This window comes from Trichoplusia ni, chromosome 27 (assembly GCF_003590095.1).
Source record: "Trichoplusia ni isolate ovarian cell line Hi5 chromosome 27, tn1, whole genome shotgun sequence".
In the NCBI taxonomy this organism is placed as follows: domain Eukaryota; kingdom Metazoa; phylum Arthropoda; class Insecta; order Lepidoptera; family Noctuidae; genus Trichoplusia; species Trichoplusia ni.
In genome coordinates this window covers 3,655,368-3,680,494 of record NC_039504.1, presented here as the reverse complement: position 1 = coordinate 3,680,494, position 25,127 = coordinate 3,655,368, and the positions used below count along the sequence as shown (strand labels likewise).

General features: G+C 39.3%; 3 protein-coding genes across 6 annotated transcripts; 2 read left to right on the top strand and 1 right to left on the bottom strand.

Moving 5' to 3' along the window:
- Positions 1-1,494: 1,494 nt before the first annotated feature.
- Positions 1,495-14,785, top strand: LOC113505932 (splicing factor, arginine/serine-rich 15). 4 transcript variants are annotated; one of them, XM_026888808.1, is made up of 22 exons: positions 1,495-1,670; positions 1,745-2,035; positions 2,482-2,623; positions 2,905-3,002; positions 3,228-3,421; positions 3,730-3,811; positions 3,913-3,978; positions 4,215-4,333; positions 4,476-4,604; positions 4,735-4,847; positions 4,955-5,355; positions 5,427-5,599; positions 6,083-6,177; positions 6,402-6,488; positions 7,024-7,169; positions 7,450-7,575; positions 8,447-8,715; positions 9,367-9,480; positions 10,133-10,272; positions 10,855-10,944; positions 11,877-11,915; positions 12,000-14,785. In XM_026888808.1, exons 1-22 carry the CDS (start codon positions 1,635-1,637, stop codon positions 13,316-13,318), a joined length of 4,269 nt encoding a protein of 1,422 aa, XP_026744609.1. In that variant the 5' UTR covers positions 1,495-1,634; the 3' UTR covers positions 13,319-14,785. The 4 variants fall into 4 exon arrangements, with proteins under 4 accessions (XP_026744609.1, XP_026744611.1, XP_026744610.1 ...); XM_026888810.1 differs by lacking the exon at positions 10,855-10,944; XM_026888809.1 differs by lacking the exon at positions 11,877-11,915.
- A 2,187-nt stretch (positions 14,786-16,972) lies between these two features.
- Positions 16,973-21,153, top strand: LOC113505820 (tubulin-folding cofactor B). The gene is made up of 5 exons (XM_026888657.1): positions 16,973-17,175; positions 17,851-18,050; positions 18,592-18,735; positions 19,131-19,289; positions 19,721-21,153. The coding sequence occupies exons 1-5, from the start codon at positions 17,053-17,055 to the stop codon at positions 19,836-19,838; spliced, it is 744 nt and encodes a 247-aa protein (XP_026744458.1). The 5' UTR covers positions 16,973-17,052; the 3' UTR covers positions 19,839-21,153.
- Positions 21,154-21,318: 165 nt separating this feature from the next.
- On the bottom strand, positions 21,319-24,923 carry LOC113505819 (pleiotropic regulator 1). The gene is made up of 8 exons (XM_026888655.1): positions 24,655-24,923; positions 24,344-24,468; positions 23,921-24,163; positions 23,410-23,496; positions 23,253-23,338; positions 22,524-22,718; positions 21,961-22,281; positions 21,319-21,538 (listed from the first exon to the last, which is right to left on the bottom strand). The coding sequence occupies exons 1-8, from the start codon at positions 24,768-24,770 to the stop codon at positions 21,347-21,349; spliced, it is 1,365 nt and encodes a 454-aa protein (XP_026744456.1). The 5' UTR covers positions 24,771-24,923; the 3' UTR covers positions 21,319-21,346.
- Between the last annotated feature and the right edge of the window lie 204 nt (positions 24,924-25,127).

Genomic DNA, 25,127 nt, shown 5'->3' with positions numbered 1-25,127 from the left:
AATATAATAGTGGTAGTAGATATTAATTTTTCGGTCTTTAAAGTGTGCAAAATGAATGGATTACTTTTACTTTGTGAAAGAACATTGGAAATTACGTTTTTACGAAAAATTACGTCACGATATGATTAATCAATATTTGCAAAATTTGGCTCTTACAGAATCAAAGCAAAAAATGCTAATAATTGACAGTAAAAAATGGCGTGATTGTGTATCGAATTTAACAAAGCGTAATAATGAAAGTAACATAGTTCTCCGAATCATTTTAAGGAACTGGTCCACTTAACATGTCTCATTTATATATTAGCCTATTTAGTTTTACATACATATTGCAATAGTTTTGCAATATGTTTTTACTTTGGATTCTTCATCTCTGTTCTCCCATAGAGCGGAGGACGGAGGTGAATTATCCCTAGTAGATGCCCCATCACATTGTATATTAAAGTTCTCAAGAAGGCCTCTGTGCGTTGGACCTGTGTCCCCGTTCAAGCCTTTAAAAAGGACCGGGTCTCTTCTCATGAAGTTAGCCCGTGAATGGAAAGAAAAAAAAAAGTAACATTATTTTTTCAAGACCTTTAGATGTTAATTTATTGTTTCGACAAATGCACAACTATTACTAATACATTAACAACCTAGATGTAAATATACTCAAAATAAGTAATTAAAAACAAAATCGATAAATAATTGAAATAAAGCATCAAAAAATTCATCGGCATTACTGCCGGGTGAGAGTGTGCCGAAAAGGCTGGTGGCATAGCCACATTGCATGGTAATGCTAATCCTCTGTGCAAGGTAAAAGCCAGCCTTTGGGTCACGGGCAGTGTCAACAAGACGCTTTTAAGATCTTCAAAAAGCGTTTAAGCACTCGGCCCCAACGGCCCAAAAGTCTTGACTCCAAACGGTTTAAATAAGTAGCTACCAACTAGATCAGTATAATTTGCGCACGAAGCGCTTACCTTAACTTCCTAGGGAACAAAGACAGTCTCTAGCAGTTATCGCGTACCAAACCATTAGGTTCTAATACAGCTGGTACGCCTACAGCAATAAGAGCTTGAAGGATAATGTCATTAATATTCGCGTGGCGAGCCCTAAGACCTGCACTGAGGCTGCACAATAGCTCGTTTTTATTGTATTAGAAATACGTATAAAGTGGGTTTTTTTTAAATCGATTCCTCAGATATTCGAATCATAATTGGTTAAAATAAATGGGGCAGCTCTAATTCCATAAAGAATTCCGCTTGCTTTTTAATTACAAATCGGTCTAAGCGACGCTATGCAATGACGTGTCAAAATAAAAACTACTTTAAACTAAAACTGTGTTTTTAGAATACATCACTGCACTAGACACGCTAGTATAGCAAATACATCGTATAACCTGTCTGAAAAATCATCATGAAAATATCTCTAGCATTTAACGCTAGGAAGAAGTCAGAAAAATATTAAGTAAATTTCAAGTATTTTTGAACGCAACATCCACTCATGCCATTTTTCATAGACAATATTCTTCTGCGGCTGCACGCCATTTTGTAACTTTGAGCATGTTGATTCTCCTACAAAAATGCTTTTCTTATCACGAATAAGTTGCAATGGCGGTGTAATTTAATTATTATTCTAGTGAAGGGAAGAAAAAGACCAAAATGGATATGTCGGAAGTTAAATCGTTCAACGCGGAGGTACAAAAGTTGTTACATTTTGGTATCGAACAAAATGTTCCGTGGCATCTTACTAACAATCTTTTTTCTTTCAGTTATCCGGGTTGTACGACAACAAACCGCCTATATCTAAGGCAAAAATGAGTGCAATCACAAGAGGTGCTATAAAAGCCATCAAGTTCTATAAACATGTAGTGCACAGTGTTGAAAAGTTTATACAAAAGTGCAAGCCAGAGTATAAAGTACCTGGTCTTTACGTGATAGACTCTATTGTGCGACAGTCGCGGCACCAGTTCGGTCAAGATAAGGATGTGTTTGCGCCTAGATTTGCGAAGAACATGCAACAAACATTCGCAAACCTCTTCAGATGTCCTCCGGAAGATAAGGTTAGTTACATAAAATGACTGTTTTAGGTTATAATTTGTCCCATTCTTATCTATGCATTGGGCAAATATTGATATCAGTGAATAAACTAGGTACTCTAGCATTTGATAATGCGATGTTAAGACAGATTCTCTTAAGACTCTAAGTCATCACTTGTTGATCAGTCCCAGTATCATTTGTTAATAGAATAATACTATAAAAATGCATTTAATTCATAAGTGATAGTGGAACTTGTATAAATCAATATTTTTGTGTTTGTTTGTCAAAGACAAGTTATTGTTTCAAAATATGTGAGTCAACTGGCATCCTTTCATCCCCGAAATAAAATATAAGTTTATCTATGCTATTCAAATGTTAACATTGATGTCTGATTACTATTTTCTACTTATCTAAAGTAAAGAAAATATTAATAACAAAATTGAAAATATCAAATGTTTTTTTTTTACAGCGCAACATAATAAGGGTATTGAATCTGTGGCAAAAGAACAATGTATTCAGCCCACAAGTTATACAACCTCTTCTTGACATGGCTGATCCCAATCATCCTTTACATCAGGAGATACAGCAGCAACAAAACAATACTGCTAATGGTAAGATCATTTCTTATTTAATCTCTAATCAGTGTCAATCCCAATTGGACATTTTGTAACTCAGTAATTCTTATTGATCAGTAAAACACTATTGATCAATTAGAACTTTTTGAATTTTTAGATCTATGATCCATTTCAAAATTGGCTTTAATCTATTCTATAGAAAGAAAAAAAATGCTTATAAATAATGGTTAATAATTTTAAATTCTTTATAAATACAAATTTTGTTATCAAATTTTATTATCTACTTGTAATTCATAATACATTTTTGTAAATTTCAGGGAGCAGCCTGAACTTGAGTCACAATGCTTCAGATAGCAAATCATCACCAGTACAACAACTGCACACTCCACATACTTCATCACCAATGGGTGATCAGGTAATATACCCTTTGAAAAATATTTTTATAATCATTGGTTGCTGTGGCTTCACCTTTCAACACACAATGTGACAATGCCTAGCAGTTGACAACCCTGGACGATTCATGATTGCATTTATCACAAAATCAATACAATTTTTCATCTTTCTACATGTAGATTGTAAAATAAATTGATATATTGAATACCAAGGTACTCAACAACATAAATAATTTTAAAATATTCAGTTCCAGGATCAACCATCAGGTCAACCAGCTAAGTTCAACAGGAAGCTGCTGAATGACTTTGAGTATGAGAGTGAGGACGATGCACCGCCTGAGCCGTCCGGTGGTCACAGCGGACACAGTGGCCACAGCGGACACAGCGGACACAGTGGACACAGTGGACACAACACACAAAATGCTGCTGAGGCCCTGGGAAGGTAACAGTCTAGTATTAACTATGTACTGACTGCACAAAAGCCGAGTGGTTTAGGTCCCCATGCCTAGCCCACTGAGCGCGACGTATTGGATCCTCGCGTATGACAACCATTTCTGTGAATTGTTGTGAATCCTCCCTCCACACTAGGACTAGAATCCTTAATGCGGGCCATGATTTTTTTCTTAATAATAACATTGATGACGCTTAGCGATATTTGCTTTCGATATAAACTGGAAATCTATAATCTTAGACTTGTGCTATAAAGTATAATACTAACAAATCCAATTATATATCTGTTTTTGATTTCAGGATATTGACAAATCCAGAAATTATGAGACAACTGCAAAGTTTGCAGGCAGAAATGCAAATTATGACTGGAATGCAAATACCTGTAAGTATGGCAGACGGCTATTAACTGATCAAAATCAAATAAATAAGATAATATAAAGTCAAATGAAAAAAAATATAAAAAATACTGATTGATTCTTTCAGAATTTGATGCCAGTGATGTCTGATCTACAAATGCAACAAAATCAAAATCAAAGCCTTCCATTTATGGTAAGAGCATTTTTAATATAAATTTGATATTACAAGCTTGGCAATCAAATCTCTTTAGTCCCTAGATCTAGAGAGAACTACTGTAATTAATTAACTAATTGCTCAAATCTAACAAAATCCCCTTCAAGTTCATGAATGAATGGCTTAATTGATTACACAACTAAGATGTTGACCAACGTATGTGACCTGAATTAAATAAATTTTGTATTTAATATAACGTTTCTTTCTTATTACAGAATTCCCAGCAAGATTCTCAGAAACAAAATGACACAAAAGATGACATGGTTGAGTCTGACATAGAGTTTGTTGAGACTGGCCCACAAGTTATAGAAATTCCTGATGCTAATGATTCTAGGTAAGGTTCTATGCTTTATAGTGACTCCAACAAACAGTTGACATTTATTAAAAACAATTTAGATATTGTATGCATCATTTAATCTTAAACTAACACATAACTAATAAAAAGCCCAAAAAATAATTAGAGTTGGTATCAACAGTCCATCGCCGAAATCACGGAGACATCGATCGAGGTCAAAGTCACCGCGACGACGGCGGAGGTCGTCGAGGTCACGGTCAAGGTCGCCGCGGAGAAAGCGGGATCGTGACAGAGATAGAGATAGAGAAAGGTGAGAATGTATTACATTTATACATTTCTTTATGAATTTCTTAAATAAATATTTTGAAAAAACATAGTAAGTTCAAATAATATATTTGATTTGAATTCTTGAGTGTTGATTAAATGATTGTTTTTCACAGGGATAAGGAAAGAGATAAAGAAAAGAATCACAAAGAGCGTGAAGCTGAGAGAGAAAAGCAGAGGGAGAGGGAAAAGAAAGGATTACCACCAATAAAGAAGGAAAATCTAAGTGGTGAGTTAAAAATTAATGTGTTATTCTTTGTAAATGTGAAGAAATTTGTGTCCGTCCCAGTGAAGTATCTGGGAAACAGAATGTACAATAGAGCGGTGTGTGCGCAGTGTGCAGCACGACGCTGTGGGTGGGGCACCTGTCCAAGCTGGCCACGCCCGAGGAGCTGTGGGACCTGTTCGGCGCGCTGGGCGGCGTGGCCAGCATCGACGTGGTGGCGCCGCGCGGCTGCGCCTTCGTCGTCATGGAGCGCAGGCGCGACGCCGCGCGCGCGCTGGCGCGCCTGCACCGACACAAGCTGCACTGCAAGGAGATCACCGTGGCCTGGGCGCCGCCCAAGGGCGTCAAGGGCCGCGACTGGAAGGACTACTGGGAGGCCGAAGCGGGCGTGGCCTACCTGCCCTGGCCCGCGCTGCACAAGCGCTGGGCGCTGGGCGCGCTGTCGCTGGACGCGCTGGAGGACGGCGGCGCCGTGGACGAGGACACGCTGCCGCCCTGGCTGCCGCCGCGGGTAACTAGCCGCCACTGCCTGCCGCCTCGCCGTCCCGGCGGAACTCAGCTAATGTCAACTCTGTCGCACAGATCCTGCCCAAGTCGATGATGGACAACATGTCGATGCTGGGCATGGCGGGCGGCGGGGCGGGCCTGCTGCCAGGCCTGGGCGTCCCTCTGGCCCCGGCCAGCTTGCCGGCCAGCTTGCCGCCCGCGCCCGCGCCCAGCCTCAACATGCCAGTACCGAGAATGCCGCCGCCCGGGTTAGTACACTACGTTATTTTCAATGTCACTCTGTTTTTCATGCACATAATATGAAACAATAATTATTACTCCATACCATATTTATTTATTTATTCAAAACAAAGGCATACAATTACCGAAAGTAAAAAAAATCGCCAAAATGTATAACAGTTTGTTGGCGATAATAACGCTCATTTTTACAAAGTATTGTGTACCTACACTATTTCTAAAAGTACAATTACTTATGCTGACAGTTCCACAAAATCTTGCTTAATCTTATGATACTGAATTAAGGATAACATGTCTATTAATTACTTTTGTTTTAATATTTTTATGGAAAATATTATATAAATATTAATATATTAACCATCTTTAAAAAAAAAAATTAGGAACATCTCTTCTTTCTTCAACATTAATCTAAATTATCTGCAAAAAGCATGTATTATTCAATTTACTCTTGGAATTTCATGTATCATGTATTGAATGTGTATTGTATTGTCCAGCATGACTGCGGGCTTGCCTGCAGGGCTGGCCGGCCTGCCGCCCACGCTGCGGCCGCCCAGTCTCCCTAACATGTCCAGCGCACCCGGTTTGCCAGGTTACTATGATTCTTATCTTATTTTTGAGTAATCAAATATTACATACTAAACAATAGTCTCAAATATATATGAGATCAGCCATTAACCACCATCCCAGTGTTAAGTATAAATAAATTCTGGGATTTTTTAAATCCCATAAACTTCAATTTCATACTTAATTCAGTATTGGTCATAATATATGTACTGAAAATGACTTGTATTTTAATGAACGTGTTTGTCACAGGTTTGCAAAACGACACAGGTCTTCCACCTTCGGGCCCGCTGTTGAGGTTCCCGCCTGGAATGCCGCCGCAATCCATTCCACAGCCAGGTAAGACTATTACTGATTTTTATTTGACTGCGAGGAAACGGTTATGTTTTTCTTTTTGTTTGTTGACAAATATTGGGAACAAAACTGGCCATCTGCCAAATGGAAACTTACCAACAGCACAATAGGCTACATAAAGTAGTATTGTCATTATGTATGTTATAATATATATGATATATGACTAACTGGTGACGTAACTCATGAATTGTACCAGTGGGTATGATCATGCTATCATCGGCCTAGCCTTTTCCCAACATGTTAGGGTTGACCTTCAGTCTAAACGGATACAGCTAAGTACCAGTGTTTTACAAGGAGGGACTGCCTCCTGACTGAACTGAACTTCTGAACTAGTTTGAGAGACCAGTTACCTGGGCAACACGATACTCCTTGGTTAGACTGGGTCAGACTTTCACAGAGAATGTTATAGAAATTCTGTGGTGTATATTATCATTGCATTGGTTCAGGACACTCATTTCAATATTATTTTGTAAAAGTGTGGTGATAAAAGTGTTTGATATACGTTTTTTTGTGTGTGCAGGCATGGTAGGCGGTGTGGCTGGGTTCCTGGGCGGGCTGCTGGGCGTGGGCGTGGGCGTGGGCGGGCTGGTGGGCGGCGTCCCGCTGCTGCACCACGCGCCGCTGCTGCCCGCCAGGGACACGCCGCCGCCCGCGCGCCCGCAGCATGTATGTACACTCGTGGGGATACAACTTGCAATACCCATAAGTGTTCATGTACACGTTTCTGAAATACTTAAAAACGAACCTACGAACAATTTAATACGACTTTATAAGACAAATATAATTATCTAATTAGAAAAGTTTTGGATATGTCATTATTGCTAAAAAAAAATTTATCTGAAGATTATGATCTCTAAATAGCTCTTAAAAACTGTTTGCCTTTTAAGAATAAACTTGTTGAGTAAGATAAATTGAAATAAAATGAATAAATACGGTGATCTCACAGAGGAACAGCGACGTGAACCACAGCGACGACGCCATGGACCTGGACACGGAGGACGCGCACGGCGACGAGACCGCGCCGGACAACAGCGACAACAGCGGCCCGCCGCCCGCGCTACTGCCCGACCAGGTGAGGCAGGGCAGATACAGTACTCCATAGGGAAACACTCATCAGGACAATACAAACAAATATGATGATTATAAAAGGCGGTCTCATTGCTAAAAAGCAGACAACCTGCGAAATCATAGATCATCATAGATGCCTGTAAATATAATACCAGCCTATATATACGACCGACTGGTCCACAAGCCTCTGTCCTGATAAGAAACGTTTGACAATGCGGTTGAGAGGTTGAAGATTTCAGATCCAGTTTTATTGACTACTAGCTGTTGCCCGCGACTTCGTCCCCGTGGGTAGAAGATATAAGTTATGATTTATACCTGCCCTGTTTTTTTTCACATTTTCCATTGTATCTTCGCTCCTATTAGTCGCAGCGTAATGGTTTATAGCCTAAAGCCTTCCTCGATGAATGGTCTATTCAACACAAAAAGAATTTTTCAATTTGGACCAGTAGTTCCTGAGATTAGCGCGTTCAAACAAACAAACAATCAAACAAACAAACTCTTCAGCTTTATATATTAGTATAGATGGCAGTATAATAATTAGGAAATTACATATAACTTTGAAAAGGTCAGATAAATATGTTGCCCGCATTGCAATTGAACCTGAATCTCATGCATAGCCGCAAAGCCACATGTAATAACTTCATGCTTCATCTTAAATTTTATAAAGTGATATTGTTGTTAGATTTCCAAATATTTTTAATAATGTGTTTTAGACCGAGAGGAGTTTTCGAAATAATACTAAATTAAAGCATAAGTCTCTCTATATCTAAAGTAATTGTTAAAAGGTTATTGATTGAACAAAACTAATGTAATGAAACGAAATGAATGTAGTGTAATTGAACATTGCTATTTAATCCTTTTTCTAAACAAAACAGATCCAACAACTACTAAAGAAGCCTCCACCAAACTTCAATTCTTCGGAACCGCCTCCGGGCTTCAATATATCAGAACCGCCACCTTTCAATGTGAACCAGCCGCCGCCGGACGAGAAGCAGGAAGACGAGAGGAAAGACAGGGACAGAGAGAGGCGGGGAGAGCGGGACAGGGATAGAGACCGGCGCGACAGGGACAGGCGGGACCGCGGAGAGAACAGGCCCGACAACAGGGAGAGGAGGGACCGGGACCGCGGGCGGGATAGAGATCGGTGAGCATAGCTTTATATTAAGGCAGTTTTTATAACACTTTCAAAAACTTCGTTTTTCGGAAGGTATTTTTTGTCATGTCACTTTCGCCAACAAATTGTATAACGGTTTGGCGATTTTTTGTTGTTTTTAGTAAAATTTGTGTATTTGGATGGATTAATAAATATACATACACCAATATTGACTGCACGGATAGCCCAGTGGTTGAGGTCACAAGCGTTACGTGTTGCGGGTCAGATCTCCGCCTAGGACAAGCGTTTGTGTGATAATGAATGCTTGTCCTGCTTGTCCTGAGGCTGTGTGTGTATGTGACTTTAAGTCATATGTTCATAAGGATGGATCTGCATTTTTTTAAGCTAATTGGTTGACCCTATATTAGAAAGTAACCTCAACACTAAAAATTAGAAAATATAAGGGATGTTTCAGAAAAAAAAAACACCAACTTCAAAAAATAGCACTTGGAAGCGAAATTTTAACTCAATGACAAATGTTATCAATATATTTAGGTAATGAATGATGTTGGTGTATACTGTATTGTTTTCAAATTACTTCTGTGTCCTTTGTTTTGTTAAGTAGAGAATATAAGGCTAGCAAATTATTCCACAACATGTTTAATTCCTGGATTATTCAATAAATTTACCTCTCTTACCCAGCGAACGTGACGATCGTCGTGATCGCGACAGGGACCGCGGTCGCGACAGGAGGGACCGAGACCGGGATCGAGACAGAGAAAGGGGAGAACGGTTTGGATCAAGAGATAATAATAGGTAAGAATTGTTACATACTTTGTTCACATATTATACACGGATACATACATAGCGATAACTGGGATATAGCCATGCAAAGCGTAATGATAATCAAATTAGTTTGCAAAGTCGTAAGGCTTATCAATAGATTTATTGTAAAAAGTGTTTTCTATGGTGTAATTACTTCTAATTTCTCTTTAAATTAATTTAATTATAAGATAATATCTGAAGTACAGTAGACTGCTGTTTATACTAATCAATTGGTACCGGGGTCGATTTGGATAATTGGACATAGACTGATAACAAAGAAAAGGAACTGTCACCCATGTTTAACAAATACAGTTCTACAATACGTAAGTATTGCCCTAGAGATAGAGAGTGAGAGAGAGCATTAGCAACTAGGCAAAAAGTATATTACTCATTCACAGTTTTTGGTTTTATTTTTTTATATTATGCTTAAAATCAATTCGGTTAATGGGTGTTAGGAATAATTCGGATATCGGCGTTCTACTCATATTATGGAATGATAGTAGTTTAATTATTTGATGTTTACAGTGTATACAAGTATATTATGCATCTCATATTTTAGCATGTATTCATGTGATGCTTTCTTATGATGAAACCTCAAGACTAAGGTATTATGTTCATGCATGAACAATCCACATTTGTCCAGAGAGCGCCCCGGCAGCCGCGAGAAGTCTCCCCGCGCGGCGGCGGGCCCCGAGCCGGGCGAGAAGACGCTGCAGGAGCGGCTGTGGGAGATGGCCAACGGGAAGCCGCGCGACGACAAGCGGGACGACGCGCCCGACGCCGGTCAGTATACACACACACTTACAACCGCCGGTATTTCTCTCAGAACCTATTTAGCACTTCTTCAACTAAATATTTTTTTTTCGTCGCTCTATTGGACAGTCATACATGGCTGGACAAGAAATATAACGAGCGCAGTTTTTAAGCTGGGATAAGATTGCATTTCTGAAATTTTGATCAGATCCGCCCCTACCATCTCAAGAAGTTTTGTAACTTTCTTACGGATATTATGATTGTTCTTAGTTAAGCTCCTTATAGGTCAGAGCCAGGGTGGGGTTAGCGCCCCAACTTGCCCCAGTGTGGCTACACCCATTTATACTACATGATACAAATTCACACAAATTTTAATATTATATTATACAATGCACCCCACCTGTTCTGATGGGATATATATTGATGTTCTCTGCTACTATTAAGCACTTTCAGTCTCTATTGAGAATACATAGGTAATTTAAAGCACCTTTCTTCCGCAATAGGGTAATTGTCAAAGAAGTTGTTTTTTTTTATAAAAAATAATATTAATAATCATAATGAGTGTTGTATGATGGCGTGAGCCCCGCATTAACGTAGTGTCCCCGGGCGCAGGCGCGGAGGGCGCGGCCCCCGAGGCGGGCTGGGCGCAGCTGGCGCCGCCGCGTCTGCCGCCGCCGCACCACGCGCCGCACTTCCGCGCCGGTGTGTACACGCATACTACATAACTACACTACACAAACGCACTCATATGAAGCAGTCATTAAAAAATTACAAGTTTTTGTTGAGAGCATGCAACAACATTCATTATCCCATACTTGTATCTGCCATATCTTGTAGATGACTGTATGGAATTTGGTATAGCTGTATGTTTTAATGTGTTATGGTGGCCTTGCGGTATGTTTATTTTGTATGCTTGGCTTGCAAGATCAGGTCCCAATGCAGGCCAAAACCAATGTGGCTTTTTCAAATTTATACTATTATAGTTAGTTATTCTAAGACTAACTCTGTAATCGCCAACTCGCATTGACCCGATTTAATGCTCAAACTTTACCTATAGTGGAAGAGGCCTGTGTCCAATGGTAGGACATTTATGTACTAATGATGTTTTGTCATGCCCATCCTGCCCTTTCATTTAATATTCCACTCAGGCATATAACAAGTGTTAAATTCTATTTGAAACAACCACTTACCGTCATAATTATATTTAACGATTTTGGAGGCATAAATTGGTCCTACCTGATATACAGACACATAGACAGATAGACGCTCAATCTTGTTGCGTCAGATGTTAAATCAGTGAATTTTGCCAATCATCTATTCTAAAATTCTAAACCTGGCACTTGTGAATACGTTAAACTTGTCGTCAATGAATCATAGTCATGTATTGGCCAACCGTTATTGGTGTCTTTGCTTGCTCTGCAACTGCTTAACTAATATTCCAATTTTCAAATTCTTTTTCTAAATTGTAAATTCATAAATACAATATGGTTTTCCAATCCTCTCTTTCTCGTAAATTTTAGTCATTAATAATTTGTATCGGTGGCAGTTGATACATAATGTAGAGAAATTCGAGTAACCTCCGAAAGAAATTAGCTCCCGGTAGTGCTATCATTAAAGAGAATTTCAATTTCCAGAATTAAGAATGAGAGGACCGCCTAGGCCCCCGATGTCAGGTATGGCTGGACAAGGTTACTTAATACGTAAACTCGCCCAGCTTCTTAGAATATAAGCTGACCGTATGTCTCTTGTATTTCCAGGACCGTGGCTTGACGGGCCGGGACCTGGACCAGGGCCATTTGGGCCGCGATTCAACGGCATGGGCCCGCCATTCAACCGGCCGCCTTTCGACGGCCCGCGCCCGCCGTTTGATGGTCCGCCCATGTTCGAAGGTGGCCCGCGCTTCGAACGCCCTCCTTTCGCTCGGATGCCATTCGACGGAATGAATCGTCCACCTTTTGACGGACCTCGGCCGCCGTTCGATGGACCGCGTCCGCCCTTCGACGGGCCACGCCCGCCCTTCGAAGGCCCGCGCCCGCCCTTCGAGGGTCCGCGACCGTTTGACGGTCCTCCTTTCGATGGTGAGCGACCACCATTCGACGGGCCACCGCGTTTTGAGGGCCCTCCGGAGTTCTATGACCGACCGCGGAGATTCGACGACCGCGACCAATACGGAGAGCGCGGCTGGAGCGGCGACCGCGAGCGGGACTGGGGAGACCGACCGGACCGACCTGACCGGCCCGACAGGCCCGACCGCCGCCCCGACTGGGAGGACCGCCGCAGGGACCGCAGGCCCCGCGAACATGACGACAATAGGTTTAACAACAGGCCGCAGGACCGCCCCGACCGAAGGAGAACTTTTGACGAAAATCAACAAAACAGACAATCTAGACCGCCCAGAGAGGATAGGAACGACAGAAACAATCCAAGGCGGGACAGAGATAGGAAGTCTAGGTGGGGTGCCGCCGAAGAGGCTGAGGCTAATGGCAATGATGATAGTGAGAAGCCACAAGAAGCCAGTGAAACGGCTCGAGATGAAGCCAGCAATGATGCAACAAGCGCTGAAGCTAGCGAGCCTGTAGAAACTAGTCAAGATGAACAAAGTGTACAAATGGCTGACGCCGAGCAGAACGACAGTATCGCGTCAGAGGGAACAGAGGTCGAGTCTGAAAGGCGAGATGAACCTCGACTTGAAAGAACAGAATCTCCTGAACCGCCCGCTAGGGAAGATACCACAGAAGACCGGAACTACGATGCAGAGAACAGTAAACAGGAGTTCTCGCCTTTACAAACAGAACCAGAGCCGGTCGCTGAAACTAGGAATGAATTACCTGATACCATGTACGATACCAACGATCCTATCGATACAAGCTTCGCAGCGGCCGCGTCTCCAGGTAATAACGATGAGGAAATGCGAGCGGCAAGTCCTCTGTTTGAAAAACAAATCGGTGAACCAGTTGCAGAGGTACAGAAAACCGTCGACATGTTTAGCCCCGAGAGGGAGCACAGCGAGAGCGTCCCGGATGTGGAAGCCGGCGACGCTCACAGTGACGCCGACAGCAAGGAGGGCGCCGCTTGACAGCGGCGGAGGTGGAAACTTGGATATTTCCAGTGGAAATGATTCGGGTGACTCGAGCTCGGGCCGGCCGCAGCCGCCGTAGCCACGCTCTGCGCCGCGCGGAGCGGGGCTACCGCTCATGCGACCGCCCTGTCCGTTATAACGCCAAAGATATTTTTTTATACACGAAACAAAAGTTGAAATATACGAGTGCCTTATTGGTTACCAAAAGTGGTGTTTTGTTTTGATCGCCGGAACGCGAGGCGTGGAAGAGGAACGCGCCTGGGCGCTCAAGTCGAGTGACCCGGGCCAGGTACGGTTGCTAATGATACACATTCGTACGCGCGTCTAGAACAATTGCACGCTCATGCACACACCAGCGACACTCTTGCAACATGTTTCACATTTGACCGCCACAATCAACTCCAATAAGGTCAAATTTCGCTATCTAATATGACAATAACAAGTGCAATGACAAGTTATTTGACGTCGATTGCATTCAATCATCAAATAAACTACTTTTATCCTGTAAACTATGTTGCGATTCACAACTTGCTTGTATAGTGAGAAATATGCACAATTGTACTCGGCGGGCGTCTTTATTTTATTATTGCATAATGTCGAAATGGAATCAAGCAAACAGTACATTTACTCTTAGTAATCTTAATAATAATAAAGTAGCTTCATTGATATTGATCTATAATTGAAATGATTACCATTTCGACATATTATATCGCTAGCAATGTGTGCAAAATACCACGACGGCGGCCGTGTCACCCGAATCAGCCACAGAATTACAAGGAAGAGTAGCGGCGGACTACGGAAACGGAAGATCACGTCTCATATCTATCGTAAACGCGGACTCATTTGTTTAGTTATTGTGTAACGTCGGCATTACGACTGTTTTTATTAAGTTCTTTATTATTTTCTACTTAACTAACTTCGTTAAATTGAATTGTATGTGTATACTTTTCAGTTTAGCAACATTGGTTGCAAAGATTTTCAATTTAAAGATTACCACCAAAAGTTTGTTATACTATTACTCAAGTTTTAAAAACTTAATTGATTTTAATGACTCTTTGTCTTAGTAAATTGGTGGCGGTAGGGAATGGATTTTAAAATAACGACTATTTAAAACTATTTATAGATATAAACATGTTTTATAAAATTTATATAGGCACTATATCTGTAGTTAAATTGTTTATGGATCTAGGTTGTATCGTAGGCTGGCAATAAGTATATTTTACTTTGAAGAACACAGCGCAAGAACTGCGCTATGTATATCGCGCTTATAGTATCGATGTTTATATGTAAAATATTTTTATAAAATTACAATGTCTTATAATATCATTGAGATTTACATAATCCATTAATTTTGAACTTTCAATGTTAGGTATATTTTAGCTGTGTAGATAAACATTATAATTTCAATGCATGCTTCAATGTTTGTCATATTTGCTTGAATAAAATTTTACAAAAGTCTTTGAAGCAATGTTTGATTGGAATCCGGTACAGCTCGTCTTCGCGGGTCCTCAGCTGACGTGCGGGGTCCCTTTTGCACACATTGACTAGTTTGTGCGTTGTTTTCTTGTCACGTTTCAGCTACAGCATTCTACAAGCCGACCAATTGTTTAAATTAACGGCTGACAGCGAGCGTCGTTAACGTCGTGCCTGCTTTATCAAATATTGTTATCATCCAGCACTTCTGACTTTTAGTAAAATGATAATTTTGTTTTGAAACCCTTTATTTTAAATTGTTTGATTTGCAGTTCGTCATTTAAACTACAAACTAATTATTTTAAATAAATGAATCTTAAAGTTTCGGGAAAATGATAATAGTCACCTCAAAAATTTCTCAAAAATTAAATACCGAATAAAAATATCATAATTCTTAGAGTAAGCACATAGCTTCGCTTACTATATATAACCTAGATCATTATACAAACTATTCAATGTTTGTTAAAAAAAACACCAGTTTACCGTATCTCAAAAGCAAAAACGGATCCCCTATAGGATCGGTTTATTATCCGACTATCAACGGTTGTTGTGTCTAGAATTCGTGGCAGATTCTGTCAGCAGATGTAACTGCATAATAATAGAATCGATCACAGGTTAAGCTACTCTTGACTCGGTTGGTCCGTAGACAGATAAGCATCTTTGTCAGAACGAGTTCTCCGTGTTTCGGAAGGCACGTTAAATTGTGGATTACGGCTGTTATTCATAAATCTTTGACAGTCGTAACGGGTAGTCAGAAGCTTGAAAGTCTGACAACCAGTCTAAGGGGTATCGTGTTGCCCAGGTAACTGGGTTGAGGAGGCAGTCGCTCCTTGTAAATCACTGGTACTTAGCTGAATCCGGTTTGACTGGAAGCCGTGGGGTCGGTACATAGTTGGAAAAAGGCTAGGCCGATGATTTCAAGTTCAAATTGAATCTATTAACTCAGTATGGAATATCATACCAAAGAGATTGCAATTGATATGCAAGTGCACATTACAATTTATTTATCTTTGTCGTCACATCATTTCTTATTGCTAATGTAAAATAGTACACCATTCATGTTGGTGCTTTGGTACTTTGTATAAAGTTTCGTTAGAATCTAACATAATGGTGCGACTTGAGGCTTCATTATAATACATCCCTGTTTCATTCCTTTCAAGATGAGCAAGTGAAAATGGTGCTGAAGTGAGATAATATAAGAAAAAAAGAGTAGTGACTGGAACAAATTGGTATTTAAAAGCCAAACCGTTTTTTATTTTGTTGGGGGGGAATTCAATTTTATTAAATAAATGTAAATGCGGACAACATCACATACATTGTTCTGAACCCAAATTAAGTTGCTAAAGCACTTGTGTTATGGAATCCAGATACAACGAAGGTACCACAAACTCCAGACCCGAGACAGTGTGAAATGTGAATTTTTACATTGACGCGATCGGAGATCAAATCTGGGACCTCAAAGCTAGCGACACCTTGAAACCGGCGCGTACGCCACTCGACCACGGAGGTCGTCATTATGAAGATGTATATCTATTATAATATTATAATAATTAATGTATTATATAGTATAGTATAGAGATTATTCGTTGGCTGATACGATATAATTTTTCAGATCCGTCCATAAGACGGTCGAGAAATAAACCTCACGCAGGAGTTGAAACTGTGACTCTTGTTTAAACCAGTCAGTCGCTTTACTAACTTGAAAGTTGCATACGGCTTGGTAAGGCCTAAAGTGAAGCGAATGACCGCACGGTGGAAATCAAACTTGTGTTAGCCCCAAATAAGCTAAAGAAAGATTAGAGGTCGTGGATCAATGCAGGAGTGCGAAATATATGTCACTTATGTTTGGTAAGTACGTCGGCTTTTTTACTTAGGGCCTTCCCTAAACGAATAAGAGCGTTATATTCTGAGGAAAATCATTGGCAAACACCTTGATAGTATCAACTGATATAGTTGATGCACTTGCGGGTAGAGTTACGAGAAGTACAGCATACAATTAGTCACAATCAGGGGCTTGAGTCTGATAGCCCGCTTACCGTATCAGAAACTGGTACTGGATACCTAAAATCAATACAACCCTGTATGGTCTAAGAGTTTTATTCGTAGGTTTAAGATTTCAGTGTTTCCCTATGTGAAAATTATCCGTTTCACGTCATAATGACATATTGAGTCATTTGACGTTCTGTTTGACAGTTTTGCTTGTTGTTTGTATGATTCAGAAATTCTTTTGTCGATCGGTATAAAAATTCTCTAAAATTATGGAAGGTATACAAGTAGTCACCCAGGATTTTGTTAATGTTCATATCACTAAGTCCGATAGTGAAGATGCGGCGCCCGTCGAAAGAAGATTCAAAAAGGGGATCACTGTTCTGGAGTTTAAGGTTAATAGTCGCAGCCCTTTTTCTATTCTTATTTAATTGATTTGTTTTTTAATTAATTGTTCTAAAAATTCTAAGGATATGTTTTCTGAATCGTAAATAAAGCTCCGGCTTGGTTTGTAGATTAAGACGGCAATAAATTTTTAATACATCAATGCATCCTTTACAAAAAAAAATACAGTCCGCTAATAAATAACTACCTTCATTTCTGAAGTTGCGATTGAGAATATGCAAATTAACTTTATGTCACATTATAAACTGGTTAATACTTAATTTTTTAATTAATATTACAAGCAAAAAGTAACTGTATGCTGGTGATATCGCTGTTTTTACAACTTAATTATTAAAAAAAAAAATATTTTTTAATAGTCATACAGCATGTTTAGCAACTTATGTCAAGGCACACTGCCTAGGTGAGGCACTTATACAAACTCATATTAAATAAATAAGAAACTGATACACTTCAGTGGTATGGGTTTATCTCTAGAAATGTCGTCAGGCTCAAACACAAGCCAAGTATTGTTATTTTAGAATAGTTTTTAGTGTCATTTTATTTCATTTTTGCCAAGTTGCCAACTAACACCATCAATATACAAATCACCAACATTTGTTCATACGTATACTCTACAAATAAAGAATTTGAATCTCTTTAAAGTCATATTTTTTTACATCATTCAGACTAAACTGGAACTGGTCACAGGAGGCTCAGCAGCTACCATGAAGCTTAAGATCTATGACAAGAAGAACAACTATGTGGCTGACATAGACAATGATGAGGCACTTCTCGGTTCATACCCCATTGATGATGGAATGCGGATACATGTTGTGGACAAGTTTGCTTTACTCAATGACTTTGGATCATCTGATAGTACTGAGAGGTGAGTAATAAAGAAGCCTTGAAATATTGCCATTGCATAACAACAAAAAAATTGCAAAAGAATTAGAAAGTTTCTTGAAAAATAGTCTTCAATTGTACAATTGTAATCAAATAACTGTTCAAGTTGAGTCTTGGTTCAACTGAAAACATGGATTTAATAAATACTCTTTAGATTGTTCCATATATTAAGCTTCTCATTGAATTAAAATTTCGAAAATTCTTACATATTTTACCCTTGTTTACTGGTAGGATGTATAGCAATATTTATATTATTAACTACCTTTTCGCCCGCGTCGAGATCGGTTATATCGCGTTTCCAAGAGAACTCTTCAAAAGTCCGGGATAAAAACTATCCTATGTTTTTTCTCAAGGTCAACTCTATCTCTGTACCAAATTTCATTTAAATCAGTACAGTGGTTTAGACGTGAAAGCGTAACAGACAGACAGACAGACAGACAGAGTTACTTTCGCATTTATAATATTATAAGTAGAGATTTACCAACATTATAACATAGAAATCATAAAGCTTATTCTGATCTCAGATTCCGTTTGTCTGAAGAGGAGTATCAGAAGAAGGGCGACACGCTGCGGTCGTTTCTGCAGCGGAACCGGCTCGGGAAGTACAATGAGGAGGAGATGAACAAGCTGAAGGAGCAACAGCAGCAGGAGCTCGAAGATGAAGCCAGGTGAGACAAAATAGAACAATAGTTAGAACCTTAAATCAAAAGGCTCAAGATCGTGTTTCGGAAGGCAATTTAAATTGGGTCCCAGCTGTTATTCATAGATTCATTACAGGTAGTCAGGAGAGGAGAAAACCTGACAACCAGTTGTATGGATAACTAAGGGGTATTGTTGGTAACTGGGTTGAGGAGGTCAGATAGGCAGTCACTTCTTGCAAAACTCCGGTAGTTAGCTGAATCCGATTAGACGGGAAGCCGACCTCAACATAGTTACGAAAAGGCTAGGATGATGTTGATTCACTTATGCCTAGTAAATTTTGCGACATAAAAAAAAATCCACACAATTTTACCAAAAGGATATCCTCTTAACACCATAACATTCTCAATTATTCTGTGTTTAGGTTAGCAGAGGCAGTGCTAGTAGGCGCTCGTTGCGAAGTGCGAGTCCCTCAGCAGCCGGTGCGGCGCGCGACCGTGCGCTACAACGGGCAGTTGGACGGGGCCAAGGGGCTGTGGATCGGAGTGCAGTACGATGAACCGCGCGGGAAGAATGATGGCTCGTGAGTATAGCGGTTACATGAAAAGACGAGCAAAAAGAAGTTTGTTATTCTTGATAGCAGAATTTTACTATGCTTAACTTTATGGTTACGTAGATGCCCTTTTCGTCTTGATCCTTATATTAAAAAAAAAAACGCGTCCCGCAGAAACGAATGTCCTTGCTGCCTTGGAATTATTTTGATATTAATTCTAATAAAATTGTCGAAATTATAGAATAAATAGGAAATTTCTTATTAAATTGAGACTGAGAAAATATACATAGTGACAAAGATACAGTATATCTTTGTCACTATGTATAATTTTAATACATTATTTTGAATGTAACTTTCGTGATGCGATCTTTTTTAGAACGGTCTGTCGATTAAGAAAATATCCCGAAATACCTATAAATAACCGATACTTAGAATCAACTTAAGGAAAATTCTATTTCCAGAGTTAACGGCAAGCGTTACTTCACTTGCCCGCCCAAGTACGGCGGCTTCGTGAAGCCTGTGTACGTGACCGTCGGCGACTTTCCTGAGGAGGAGTTCGACCTGGACGACGAGATATGATCACACACACACACACACACAAGCTTACCCGCGACGATACCGGACGTGCGTACAACATTGTTAATGCTTTTAAACTGCAAGAAAAAGATGAATTAATCTCGCGGAAACGCACAACGACATCTAGTGAGCGGCTCGGGTATTTTGTTTTAATTTTATGTCAAGTCCCTGGTCTTTGTAAAACTTTTTATATTTATTGGCCTAATCATGTTGCTTAAATCTGGAATGATAATGTGTAATAATGTCCTGTTTAGAAATTCATTACTGAAGGAAAGTTAGATTTTCGTATAAAACATTTTTTTGGACTGTTGTTTTTATAATTTTTTTGATAAAATTATAAAGTGAATTATAAGATTCTGTATTGAAAATTATTTGACCCAGCTAAAACAATGTTGTATGCACTCCTTGCTATATTTTTGTATTAGCACTATTGAGCTTGCTGGCAGGCTGAATACCCTTAGGCTTTAACAAATGATTTAAAAACCTATATAATACATAGAAATAATGCTTTAATATTTACCTTTTTGTATCTACAAGATTAACGAAGATTAATTATGAGTGATTAATGATAATGGAATATGTTTGTGGCACTGAAATATTAATATTCTAGATGGCCAATGTTATCATGTGAAAGGAAGTTTAATAATTATTTTTTATGACAAAAAGAGGGTAGTTGTGTTGGTGTTATTACGCAGTCTATTCAAACGAACGCGTTTTCTAGATATTCTAAAGAAAAACTGCTCTTGATCAAATGAGAAGGCATTATGTTACGCGCTGTCATGCGTCGTCTCGCTTCCTCACTGCCAACAACCTTGCTTTAAAGGTTTATAGTAAGGAATAATTTGTCAAATGTAATGTAATTATTAAGTTTGCTAATCGAAATATATCGGAGTGTTGAGGAAAATGTCATGTTGGTTTAGTGATCTCAAGAGTTTGCCTCGTTAGTCTGAAGATTTTTGAATGTTTTTTAATGAATTTAACTGTGTTGATTATGTAATGTGTGTTGAAAGTATAGTAGGTATGTTAAGAATTGACCACTAATGTTTATTTTAGTCATACATGTTTTCTATGACTGTTTTCTTATAGTTCATGGCCAATTCTTGGTATACACAGTATACAGCTCAAATGTACGATATGCTTTTATTTTGTAGATAGTTCTACAAATAATTCGTTTCGATTGAACTGCGTCAACATTCCACGGAGAATGAGACTTATATTCCACAGACTCAATCATGGCATACACATATCTTTTCTGTAATTATTTTGGTTGTAACCCTCAATTATGGTGTATTTTTAACAATTAAACGTAAAACTTGAATTTTGGTTTAAATTATTTTCAAAAATCCTGAACATTGCTTTTTTATTATAAGTAGTCCAAGAAGGACTCAATTTTTTTTTATTTTAATGTTAAAATCTTCATTGAATAAGAGGAAAAGTAATGTGTAATATCTATTGCAGTATGCAAACCATTAAAAAAACAACAAAAACTGCAAAATACTTTATTAACCCTATTAGAACTTCCTACGCTTCAATATCTCGGGGCGCCAGTTGATGGGGTGTGTCTCCTCGGACGCGGTGTCGTCCTCTCTGTATATCTTGATGGTCTTGTCGGCCTCCGTCGTGATGAGGCGCGAGCCCGACTGGTCGAACGTCATCGAGAAGATACCCGCTTCCGAGTCCATGGAACCGGGCTGGACTGCCGCCTGACGAAGAATATGTGCGTTAAGTTTGATCTAGGGATCTACAAGACGTTTATAGAATGCGTTTTGCAGATTGGAAAGGTTATGTAATTTTTGCATTGCCTACCATCCTAGTTCATCACGGAACAGTTTATAACCAGTTTGAACAATAACATAAAACAAATCACTAAGCGAAAAAGGACATCTATGATTTGGTGCCTTCCATCCTTCAATTTGATTTTAGTAATATTTTATAAGTATGTTTGCTATATATTTAATATGCACTGCATAAAAGAAGTAAAGAAAAGTGAATATTTAAATTGTAAAAAATAAACATTTTAAAGGTTACGCGGCGCGCCGCCGCACCTATCCAGTGCTTATTGCAAAAATCGGGCTTATGGTTCTAGAATATCTTTTATCACACAAATTGTACTAGTTTTACCAACCTGCAATCTCTGGAAGTTATATCCCGTCCTCCAATCCCAGAAGTACATAGTTCCGTTATCCCCTCCACTGACGAGCACGCCCTCTGGGTTCACCGCCATACAGTTGACGATCGCGTTATGTCCGGACAGGTTCTGTATGAACTTGCCCTCAGGGCACTTCCACTGTTTAATGTTGTCAGGTGAAGCTGACGCGAAGGTGTACAGTGTGGGGTGGACGACGATGGAACGGACTGATTTCTTATGGTTCGTGAGGGTACACATCGATTTGCCCGCTGCGAGATCCCAGAGACGGATTGTTGAGTCGTGGGAGCCGGTTATAATCTGAGAAAATAAAAAAACATCATGTTTTTTTATAGTTGTTTAGACGTCTACAGTCTTCACACGCACACGTAGCACAAACTGTACTTGTTTTTTTTGTTCAAAACTATAGTCATTGCACACTTTTTGCACACACAAAAAAGCCTTCGTCTCATCGCCTATATGACCTACAATATTAAGTACAGAAGGATAAATAAACCAACAAATTTTAATACAAACTAAAAAATAAACACAGTCATGTTTACCTGTGGCTCAGCCGCCTGGCAAGCTAGCGAGGCGATAGTATCGGTGTGTCCGGTGAGTGTGTGCACGTTAGCTTTAGTTCTCATGTCCCACACGCGCGCGGTCGCGTCCCGCCCCGCCGTCACCAACACGTCGATGGTAGGGTGAAGAGAGATCGTGTATACTGCAGACAGGTGACCATGGTAGTGACGGATAACCTGTTGGAAATAAATATATGAGGTATATGGATAAATAAACAGACTGGACAAAACAATTGTGCGCGACGTGTCGCAGGTTCGATCCACGTGTAGGACAAGCGTTTGTGTGATCCACGAACGCTTGTTCTGAGTCTGGGTGCCATTGTGCATGTGGATTGTATGTTTTTAAAACCCCCCGCGTCACATGGATTAAATTCCTTAATGCGGGAGTCGTTTTTTTTTTAAACAGAAACATGGCTTAACTTAGATCCTGCGTGCAGAAAAGAGGGCTCATCAACAACAACGAGTAAGTAAATGATAGCAGAACTTATTATCACAACATTAAATACATCAGTATGGAATGCCTTTCAGACTGATTGACTTATAACATAGAAAAGATAGCTGGATTGGACTGGATGCGTAAATCGGGAATTGTGGCACAACATTTACTGACAAATGAACACCATACAATTGTTTTGAAATCTGAATATTGATCAAAAATTGTGGTTAAGTCCTCATGGCACATACTGTTAGTGTAGTCTGTGATAGTCTTACCTTATTATATTCTAAATCCCAGCACTTGACTTGTCTGTCCTCACCACAGCTGAACAAGTATGGATGCCTTGAAGATACCTCCAAACCTATGAACATAAATGTCATTAAGAACCATACTAGTTATTCAACAAATAGTTTTTATTGATTAAGTTATTACCTCTGACAGTACTGACGTGTCCTGTGAGTGACACCTTTAGTTTACCATTTGCTAAGTCCCAAATCTTGATCACTCTGTCCGCGGCACCTAAGATAAGAAGAAACAGTGAATAGAAGTAAATGTTAATAAAGTCATATAGATATGAGGATGAATTTCAAAATTGGACTAGCTTATTGATTTAGTGGTTAGTGGCCCCTACTGCTATACTGGAGGTTGTGGGTGTTCCCCCCAGGACAACTCATACTTACTCATAATACAAGCTTTGATTAGTTTGAGACCAGATGGTGTTGTGTGGAAGTTATGGAATATTATATTACATTATTGGCATATTGGTACATAATGCCTTGCGGCATTAGGTCCATCTTATGTACCATAATTGTACATGAAGTTTTAATAAGTAAATTATTTTTGTGTATTAAAACCATCATTTAGTTACTTTTTTATTTCTTGATTTGATTTCATGAAAAAGTTTTAGTCAGTTATGATAAAATTGTAAGTTTATCTTTCTTACCTGTGGCAAACCACTCATTGCCAGGTTCAACCGCCACACATCTGACCCAACCAAGATGTCCAGATATAACTCGGAACAGCTTCCAGGGCGCATGCCACTTGGGTTTGGGCATCGCTGGGGGCTTGCGGGGTACTGCTAATGCACTTGAAGCTCCGGTTGGTGGGGCAGCCGCGGGGGCTGGACCAGTGAACGGCAGGAGAGCTGTGTCTGATGCTATAGATGCTGTTTCTGCTATTTCTGCAGCTGCAATAATGTTAACATATCAATTTTGTAATTCTATGCTATATTTAAGTACCATAAATAGAAAGAATATTTTTGTATGGTTGGTAATATTCTCAGTGAATCAATAAACATGACATATGGAATTTATCCTTGGAAAAACTATATTGATCATTGACAATAATCAATGTAAAATTAACTTACCCATTTCAGGTGGTAAATCTGGTTGATTTCTCGCTTCGTGTTGTTTCACTGCCTGCGCTAACTGTACTGTATCCATAACTTGGCCATAGCTGTCGCGGGCTTTGACTCCTTTTAGGACTTTCTCTCTGTAAGAAGTCAAGTTAAAAAATGAGATTTTGCTGGTTTGTAATAATTCTTGTTTATTACTCTGTTTCGAATAAACTTAACCCAACTAACATTGATCACGAATCAAATTCGTACCTTCTGGCGGTTTTATGAGTAGAATATAATAAGAAAACTATTTGCATAATGCGTTAGATAGAAATACTTACGCTTTTTCATCTATCGGCGGTAACAATCCTTGGTTTGATAGAAACATATCATGAGAACGTTTCAAAGATCGGAACACTAATGTGTGTACCGAATGTTTTATCACTTCCTCCGACATCTTTAATATTATATTAATCAGTCAACTTGAATGCAGTAAATAACTATGTATTTAATCCTATAGAATTATCAGAAATAGAATATTCTTATCATATTTTTCAAAACTCTAATCACAAACATAACATGCTTGCCGAGCGCGTCACGTCACTGTCAATGATTTGTGTCAAAGTCAAAAGATTGTCAGTGTCGCTTCTACGTTCGGAAATCAAGGTAGAGAAAAGTAAAAAATAAAAAATTGGTTAAAATTGCGAAGGCAAAGGATTTGAAACACATTGACGCTGCGTTTCATATACTTAGCTACTAAAATAAACACTTTTTTTTTAAAATATCAAACCATATCAACCCATAATTTCCTATT